We start from the raw sequence: 9,335 nt of genomic DNA, 5'->3' as shown, positions 1-9,335 counted from the left end.
CTCACATATTTGGAACTGTAATTAAGTGGTTGTCTTGAAACAATTAAATCCCTTACCTCTTTATCTCCCCCCCCCCCCTCTCTTTCCCAATAGATCATTTACTACTGTGATAACCCTTTGGGGGTTAGAAGGGCTGACACTGGTGCCCATCGGTATCCCTCGCGTATCTGTGCGGCCAACTGGAGCCGCCCAAGTGACCCGCCGGCCACTGTCCCGGGTGGCGGGGTCCCTCCCTCCCTCCATCCTCTCCCCCTCCTTCGTCTCCTCCCTCCATCCTCTCCCCCTCCTTCCTCTCCTCCCTCCATCCTCTCCCCCTCCTTCCTCTCCTCCCTCCATCCTCTCCCCCTCCTTCCTCTCCTCCCTCCATCCTCTCCCTCCCTCCATCCTCTCCCCCTCCTTCCTCTCCTCCCTCCATCCTCTCCCTCCCTCCTTCCTCTCCTCCCTCCATCCTCTCCCTCCCTCCTTCCTCTCCTCCCTCCATCCTCTCCCCCTCCTTCCTCTCCTCCCTCCATCCTCTCCCCCTCCTTCCTCTCCTCCCTCCATCCTCTCCCCCCTCCTTCCTCTCCTCCCTCCATCCTCTCCCTCCCTCCTTCCTCTCCCTCCCTCCATCCTCTCCTCCCTCCATCCTCTCCCCCTCCTTCCTCTCCTCCCTCCATCCTCTCCCTCCCTCCTTCCTCTCCTCCCTCCATCCTCTCCCCCCTCCTTCCTCTCCTCCCTCCATCCTCTCCCCCCTCCTTCCTCTCCTCCCTCCATCCTCTCCCCCCTCCTTCCTCTCCTCCCTCCATCCTCTCCCTCCCTCCATCCTCTCCTCCCTCCATCCTCTCCCCCTCCTTCCTCTCCTCCCTCCATCCTCTCCCTCCCTCCTTCCTCTCCTCCCTCCATCCTCTCCCCCCTCCTTCCTCTCCTCCCTCCATCCTCTCCCCCCTCCTTCCTCTCCTCCCTCCATCCTCTCCCCCCTCCTTCCTCTCCTCCCTCCATCCTCTCCCTCCCTCCATCCTCTCCTCCCTCCATCCTCTCCCCCTCCTTCCTCTCCTCCCTCCATCCTCTCCCTCCCTCCTTCCTCTCCTCCCTCCATCCTCTCCCCCCTCCTTCCTCTCCTCCCTCCATCCTCTCCCTCCCTCCTTCCTCTCGCGATCAGCCCGGTACCCAGGTCTGCCATTCCTTGCGTGCGATGTTGCCATCGAATGCTCCAACTCCTGGGTGGTTGATTCCGCCGTCAATCTCGGCGTTGCTGCAATCGTAGCCGAGCTGAATCGGAGTATTTTAATCACATGGGTCCGTCGCGTCCTCTTCATTTTGTTCCCTGCCAAGCAATCCGAATTTCTACAAACTCCGGCGTGCTCCTTCGCCGGCAACCTGGCCCCGGCCGCACCATGGATGCTTGAGCTGTGGACGTCGGGGTTGAGAGGATCTCACGCGTCCGACCCGTGAAATGGCAACAAATTGGATGGATTGGACGGCGGTTCCCATCGCATTAGTGTCGAGGCAGTGGTCTGAGATCTATTTGTTCTGAGACTATCAACGCCGGTCTCTCCTCCCTCCGTGAGTGCATGTGTGTGTGTGTGCGAGAGAGAGAGAGACTGCCCCTGAATATGGGAGTGCATGCAGACCTGAATTTCGACTTGATGTGAACGTGGAGAAAGAAAAATAATATCCCCCCCCCCCCCACCCCTCACCACCACCTCAAAACAAAAAGCAGGAGAAAACCCTCAGCAGTACTGTGGCAAAATGTATTCATCCTTGAAGGATCATTAGATTTTATTCGGAAGAACTAACTGCGCCGTGTGCAGACCTCTGAGAAATATATCAAAAATATCCACAGCATTGAGACAAAACATTCTCCTTCTTCTGATCATTTCTTGGCCACGTTGCTTCAAGGATAACGCTGGGGTCCGCAGGGGTTTTTTAATCAAAAAAAGATCCCAATGCTTTGGACTTTTAAGGGGCTCTGTAATTCTGTGATCCATTTGCCATTTTGACCCCCCCACCCCCCTCCCCCGAACTAGTTTCTAGCCGAACAACCAAGGAATGTGGACATCTCAGAGAAGACGTTACTTTGGTATTCTCTCAGCGCCGGTTGTATTGGTGGCGGTGGTTTGCTGTGCTCAGAGGTAAGACTGTTCGAACCTGAAAGGCAGATCACGTTGTGAGACGGGCAATGACTTCTTTTGTGTGTGTGTGTGTGGGTTCAATCCTTCTCCCTTCTTTCGTATCCAGCGTCAATGAACCTGGGAACATGTCGTTTGTCAAGGAAACGGTGGATAACCTGCTGAAGGGATACGACATTCGGCTGAGACCCGACTTTGGAGGTAGGCGTTCGGGATCGACCCCAGTGAAATGACCCTCGCGAATCTGGGCGTCAAGTCTGATGATTAAACTTTTTGTTTTCTTCCCTTTCCCCTTTATTTGTTCCCAAGGTCCTCCTGTCAGTGTTGGGATGAATATTGACGTGGCCAGTATCGATCAAGTGTCTGAAGTTAATATGGTGAGTGAATCATTTGCCATGCAATTTGACGTGTGCTCCAACACACACACACACACACACACACATAAATGCTGGCTGTGGCTCAGTCCAGGATGCACTGGCAAGACGTTGTGCTGGATGCGGCTGGTGGCTCAGGTTCTGGGTCTGCGGAATGATGTGGCCGGACGCAGAGAGTGCGGCGAGGCTTTCCCCAGCTCTTCGCCTTGCACTGTGCCGCGACGGGAGGCGGCAGCCCTGCGTCTGCAGTGGAGAGCCCCACGCCTGGAGCCACCTACCGGCAACGCTTCCACTGAGTGTGGTGGACAGTGGGGCTGATGAACCCCAAAGAGCAAAGGCAGGGCACCTGCGAGGGGTTGCTTCCAACTTCCCCGGGGCTGCCCGCCGTTTACCTATTGTGCGCGGAAGTAAACAGGCTGTTGGGACTTGAGAAGGTGAACTCCACCCTGCACTGTAATGAACCGGGGGAATCATACTCAATGCTCTTCACGTGGCTGTTGAAAGCTCCGGCTACGCAATTGAATGCAGTTTTCTGATCACACCAGTGTGTTAATGCATCAAGAGTCATTCATTCTTGGAAGTGTTGGTTCATTTGTGAGATGTTAACTGAAAGTGTTCCTTGAGCTTCCTCAATCAAGTGGAGAATAGATTTTTGTGACTTAATTCAGGTTGTGTCGTTGTCACCTCGAAGGTTAGAAAATACTATGCTCGGTGGCCCAGCACACTGATTTTTGACTCAGACAGACACAGGAGACTGCAGATGTTGCAGCGTGAAGGAGGGAGGGGAGAGGGGGAAGGGGCTGGCAGACCCTGGAGGAATGAGGCAGCATTTGCAGGTGCAAAGGGATAATCAACGTTTTGTGCTGTGACCCTGTGTAGGGCGGAGGCAGCCAGTCTAAAGAGGTGAGGCAGCCGATATGTGGGTCCAGGTGAGGCCGCTGCAGCCAGGAGCAGGAGGGAGAGGGCTGGAGTTGGGAGACGGTGGCTGGAGAATGAAAGATAGAGACAAGTGAGGGGGGAGGGTGGGGTTGAAAGGGGAGGTCGCTGGAGCCAGGTGCAGGAAGGAGAGGGCTGGAGTTGGGAGATGGTGGCTGGAGACAAATGAGGGGGTGGGGGTTGAAAGGGGACAGATGTGGCTAGGTGGGAGGAGAAGAGAGTAAGGGTAGAGTCAGAGACTAGAAGATGAAAAGTAACAATGCAACAGGCTGCTGTTCCTGGAATGTGAGGAGGTGATGAGTGGAACCAGGATAATGGGAAGCTGGGAAAGGGTGGAGGGGTGGGTGAAATGGAAGAAGAGGGAAAGGAACACAGCAAGTGTGGATTACCTGAAACTGGAAAAAAAAATGGAAATTCATTGTTCAATTTGCTTTGTGGACTACCCACGGGGAATATAAGGTGCTGTTCCTCCGGGTTGTGTTTGACTTCACTCTGGCAGTAGAGAAGACCGAGGAGGAACAGGTTGGTGTGAGAAGGGGAATGGTAGTTGAAATGCATGTCACTCCGAGGTCAGAATGGTCATTTCAGACGAAGCTCAGGTGTTCCATAAAATTGTCACTGAGTCAACATTTGATCTTGCTGATGCAGAGGGGACCACATCACAAGCAGTGGATGTGGTTGGAGGAGGAGCAGGTGAACCTTTGTCTCGCCTGGAAGGGCTGCCTGGATGCCCAGATATAGTGGTGATTATTTTCCCTCCCTCTCGTCTTTCCATCTTGTTCTAAAGAGGTTCCGATGTTTTGTGAAGACGATGTTCTGCAAGCACATGTTTCCTCCCCCACTCAAAATCTCACCAGATTTGTGAGAAAGTTGATAGAAGCCATTTGCAGCTCTTGACGGACTTCTGTTTTTAACCCATGGAGCCCAACCTATTCGTGCATCTGCATCTCCAAAGGGGCATAGTGAGTGTTAATCAGGAGTGCTAATCTACTACAGATGTCCACCCTCTGTTTCCAGAAATTGAGGTGCTTACAATAAATATTCTGGGGAAATATTCTGAAATTCCTTTTAAGGCTGCATAGTGGAAATAATCTGGTACCAGAGAATTTCTTTACTTAAGTTCTGTTATTCACTGCATTATATTTTTCACTTGTATTGTTATTGAGTACCTTGATTAGCTTTACATCCTGCCATTCCTTCCTTCATTGAATAATAATAACCAATAGTTGGCAAGTCTGCTGTTTAATAATTGGTCAACAACTAGGCCAAAGACCAATTGGTGCCATTCTGTGAAGTTTACATAATAGTTAAACACAGTTGTGTTTACTGGACTATTTTTCTCTTCTGAGTATACTACTGAAAACATTTATAATTAGCAAAAGAGCCTGACAGTGTACAAACAGGACATTCACTCCACCATGTTCACACTTCATTTCTATTAATCCCATCTTCCAAATCTCGGCCTATAGCCATCTGCTGAGGTAGTTCAAGTGCCAAAGCACTTGATAAATGCTCCCAGTGATTCTGCTTTCACCACTCCCTTAGGCAGTGTATTCCCTCTCTGTTGGATGGAAAATGTTCTCCCTTGGATCCCACTGAATATCTTGCGCCTTACATTTGTCCACTCATTTCTGTAAAGAATAATGTTTCCTACCATCTACCCCAGTTATTCTCAACCTTTTTCTTTCCACTCACATACCACTTTAAGTAATCCCAATCCGATCGGTGATTAGTAAGGGATTGCTTAAGGTGGGATGTGAGTGGGAAGTGAAGGTTGAGAATCACTGCTCCAGACCCAATTGATACAGAAATATATTGCTTTAGAAAAATTGTCATTCGCCCATTTCCTTTGGCGTTATTGAAACCGTGCACATAATAAGTTAATTAGGTATGACTAAAACAGTGGTTTTCAAACTTTTTATTTCCACCCAAATACCACTTGAAGCAATCCCTGACTAATTTCATTGAAATTTTTCAAACGTTGAAAAGCATGGACAGAGTAGATGTAGAAAGGTTAGTTTGCATGGTGGGAAAGTGTAGGACAAGAGCGCATAACTTTAGGATTGAAGGGTGTCAACTTAGAACATAAATACAAAGGAATTTCTTCAGCCAGAGGGGGATAAATCTGTGGAATTTGTTGCCACAGGCAGTTGGCAGAGATTGATAGGTTATTAACCAGGGCATCAAAGGTCTTAGGGAGAAGGCTGAGGAGTGGGACTGAGTGAGTAAATGGATCAGCTCATGATTCGATAGTGGGGCAGACTTGATGGGATGAATTGGCTATTTCTTCTCCTATGTCTAAGGTCTTATGATTTTAAATCAAACTCTGTCAGTTAGCCTTTGTATACTAGTCCAGCACTGGAATTTAACCACTATACTACCATAGCTACATTGGCTGTTAATTTCATTTTTTGCCATTAACTCCTTCTGGCAACTGCTTGAGACTAAACCGATCTGAACATAACCTTTATCTCACTCTGACCCCTGATTAGACTTGAGTCCACAGCTGGTAATCACTAAAAGCGTTGCCTAACTGTACAGCCATCTTAGCGCACACTCCATTGAAAATGTTCATAATGTTGCTGTTATCTGTTATCAATAGCTAGCACCTATTGTTCGACTTATAAACTTGAGGTTGTCCGAACCTCTGATGGGAATAGACCAACTCAGTTTTCTGTTCAATTACGGCTGTCGGCTGAAACGGAAACTGAATTTTAAACTTCTCACACTTTATTTCTGCTATCTTTAATACCTTCTTGAATCCCCAAGCCCTGAACAGCTCCATCATATTTACTCTCAACTAGATCTTGGAGAGAAGAGTATCCATAGCTTAGCTGATAGGCATCTACTGAGGATCTCTGGTTTTGAATGCCCTCCGTAAATCTCTCAAATTTGTCTCTCTCTTTTTGCCCTCAGATTATACCTCTAAAGCTATCTTCAATTTGTCTTTTTAGGTGTGATCTTGTTTGATGAAGCCCCTGAGAAGCAATTTCTGTCATTACACTAAGTAATGATTTACAAATAAATTAATTGCTGTTCATTATGCTCTTTTAAATTCTTATTTGTGCTCTAAATATGCCTGTGTATTTGGTTAACCATAACTCGGTGATATTTTTGTGTCACAGATTACACTTCGTTGCATGCTTTCCCCTTTCTATCTGGTTTAGATATTTTTGGTGAAGGCAAGTTTAATTGAAGGGCACCATCCTCTCCAGATTTTCCTCACTGGTCCCAGTGGTCTCAGTGTCTCAGGGATCTGAAACCTTCCTGTTCTTCTAGCTAAATGTTAACCATATCTCCCTGGCAATCCTCCTCTTCCATCTTTATGCCGAGCCCTGTAGTCAGAGTACGTTAACCATCTGGTGCAAGAACCCTATGCAGAGCTTTAAAGATGCTTCTGCCTGTGTTACAGATTCCCATCACAATCCAGACTTCTTCCCACATTCTAGAACCCCTAATAACAATGACAAATCCTGGGCCCTGCAATGGAACATATTGAATATCATATTAGTATCCTTTCCCCAAATCATTATTCACAATATAATCAATCTGTATTCCTATAAATGGTCCCTTGGTTCATGCTAATAGTTGTACAACATGGAACTGAATCCTTCAACTCATTGGGTTTGTAGTAGTATCTTTATAATTTAAAAAAAGAGACATATAGCAAGGCAACAAGACCCTTCCAACCCATGAGCCTGTGCTGTCCAATTAACCTATAACCCCTGTATGTTTTTAAGGGTGGGAGGAAACCAATGCAGACATGGGGAGAGTGTTCAAATTCCTTACAGACAGTGCTAGATTCGAACTCCAGTCAGTCACTGACTTGGTGTCACCTTCCTACCCTGCACTAGAGCTAAATAAATGTATCCATTAGATAAATCCAACTGCAAATCTGTTTCTCTATTAGATCCAATCATTTCTTCTTCTGTCCCTTAATCAACCACTCTTAATTGTTTATTCGCTCTTAGCAAACTGAAGGGTGACCATCTTCATCGACACTGCTTCAGAAATTGTTCTCCTTGACAAATGTTGCAGTGTGTGTCATGCCATTTGTTTTTTGGGTGCATGTGTTGGTTTATTGCACCGATTAGTGCGACAAGCTGTTCAAGTGAAGCATTACGATCAGATCCAGGTGCTCTTCCACTTGCGCAGTAGCAAAATACAGTTGGTCGTTGCCATTTTAAGCCTTTCGCCCACCAATGTGCTTGCATGTTTTCTTTAATTAACTTTTTGTTTCCTTTTTTGGCAAACCTTCAGTGATGCCCAGCATTGTAGCATCTGGCCTCTTGACGCGATTTGCAGCAACAGGGAGTATCCCAGTGAAAGTAGTTGGTGATATGACACCGCTTTAAAAGATCAGAGTTACATTGTTAATTAGCCATTGCACCAGCTGATTTTCTCTGTGATGTCTGTTATAGTTTGCAAAATCTTCTGTTGAAATATAAATAGTGAATCATTGGGTGAAATCAATGAAATCTGATGGTCTACAGTAAATGATTTGGCGACTTTCCTTATTCAGTTTTTAAAAAAATTTCCTATACAAGGGGAACACTGGATCTTCAGATACCCCTTTTGTCCATTTAGTGATCCTTAAATTCTAAGTAGTAGGTGGATGATTAAAATAAGTAAATATTTTAAGTTGTGGACTGCCTGCGGTTCAGTTTAGACTGCAGGCAGTGTGCAAAATTGGCTCGGGGCCGCCGCAGGAAAAATTTCAGAATGGGAATGAGTCACTCATTTCCGTTTCAAACACAGCCCGCGTTGCAGGAACGTTGCAAAAAAAACTCCCATTGCGCAGCAACTGTGTAAACACCTTAAATGACCATTCGTGAATGTGACACAACTGAAATGGTGCGCAACTTTTCAGTCTGTAGCATCGGGTGTTTCCCCTCCTGACACAGTTAACCCGATGTGACTTTGGACCACCACAAGAAGTTTGACTCTCAGAATCAGAATTTATTGTTATGAACATGTCATAAACATGTGGGAGCATCACCGTGCAAACATTTATATAAACCCCCTTACAAAATAAATAACAAGAATGCAAGGAAAAGTCAAAGTGCGGCAGTGTCTGTATTTCATTGTTCATTGAGGAATCTGATGGCAGAGGGAAAGCTGTCCTTGTGCCGCTCGTCTGCAGGCTTCTGTACCTTTTTTTCTGATGGTAGCAGAGTGTAGAGGGCATTGCCTGGGTGGTGGGGGTTCTTGAGGACGGAGGCTGCTTTCTTAAGACACCGCCTCTTGTAGTTGTCCTCGATGGAGTGAAGACTGATGCACATTATGTCGCAGGCTGAGTTAATAACCCTTTGGAGATTTTTTTCTTGTCCCGAGCATTGGCATCTCCATACCAGACAGTGATGCATCGAGGCAGAATGCACTGCATGGTATACCTGTGGACATTTTTGAGTGTCTTTGTGTGACATACCAAATCTCCTCAAACTCCTCACTGAAGTATAGCCACTGGTAAACCTTATTCATAATTGCATCGACATGGAGGCTCCAGGACATATCCTTGGAAATGTTGACATGCAGGAATGTGAAGTTCTTGACCTTCTCTACCCCTGAAGACTGGTTCATGTTCTCCTAATTTCCTTCTGAAGTCCACAGTCATCTCCTTGATTTTGTTAATATTGAGTGCAAGGTTGTTGGTGTAATTCTACTCAATTAGCTGATCTATCTCCCTCCTGTATGCTTCCTCATTGCGACAACCATGATGTCTTCATCAAATTTGAATTATGTCTAGTCACACAATCATTTGTAAGGGGGTTTATATAAATGTTTCCAATTCATACTGACTGTGGTCTTTGATGCGAAGTCAAGGATCCATTTGCAGTGCGGCGGGGGCGGGGGGTGGGGGTGGTGGTGGGTGCAGAGGCCCAAGGTTTGGAGCTTATTGACCAGCACTGAGGGAATA

The 9,335-nt window shown here is 46.9% G+C and overlaps 1 protein-coding gene across 1 annotated transcript in view; it reads left to right on the top strand.

The window, feature by feature from the left end:
* Positions 1-1,867: 1,867 nt before the first annotated feature.
* The window catches only part of gabrb3 (gamma-aminobutyric acid type A receptor subunit beta3), a 370,172-nt gene continuing 362,704 nt past the window's right edge, over positions 1,868-9,335 (top strand). Inside the window, exons 1-3 of the mRNA XM_069892543.1 lie at positions 1,868-2,111; positions 2,218-2,309; positions 2,418-2,485. Of these exons, the coding sequence (XP_069748644.1) occupies positions 2,029-2,111; positions 2,218-2,309; positions 2,418-2,485 (243 nt within the window). The 5' untranslated portion in view covers positions 1,868-2,028. The remainder of the gene's footprint in view (positions 2,112-2,217; positions 2,310-2,417; positions 2,486-9,335) is intronic.

Source organism: Narcine bancroftii, chromosome 7 (assembly GCF_036971445.1).
Source record: "Narcine bancroftii isolate sNarBan1 chromosome 7, sNarBan1.hap1, whole genome shotgun sequence".
Classification (NCBI taxonomy): domain Eukaryota; kingdom Metazoa; phylum Chordata; class Chondrichthyes; order Torpediniformes; family Narcinidae; genus Narcine; species Narcine bancroftii.
The sequence above is the reverse complement of the archived record's forward strand: the minus strand, read 5'-3'. Positions and strand labels throughout refer to the sequence as shown.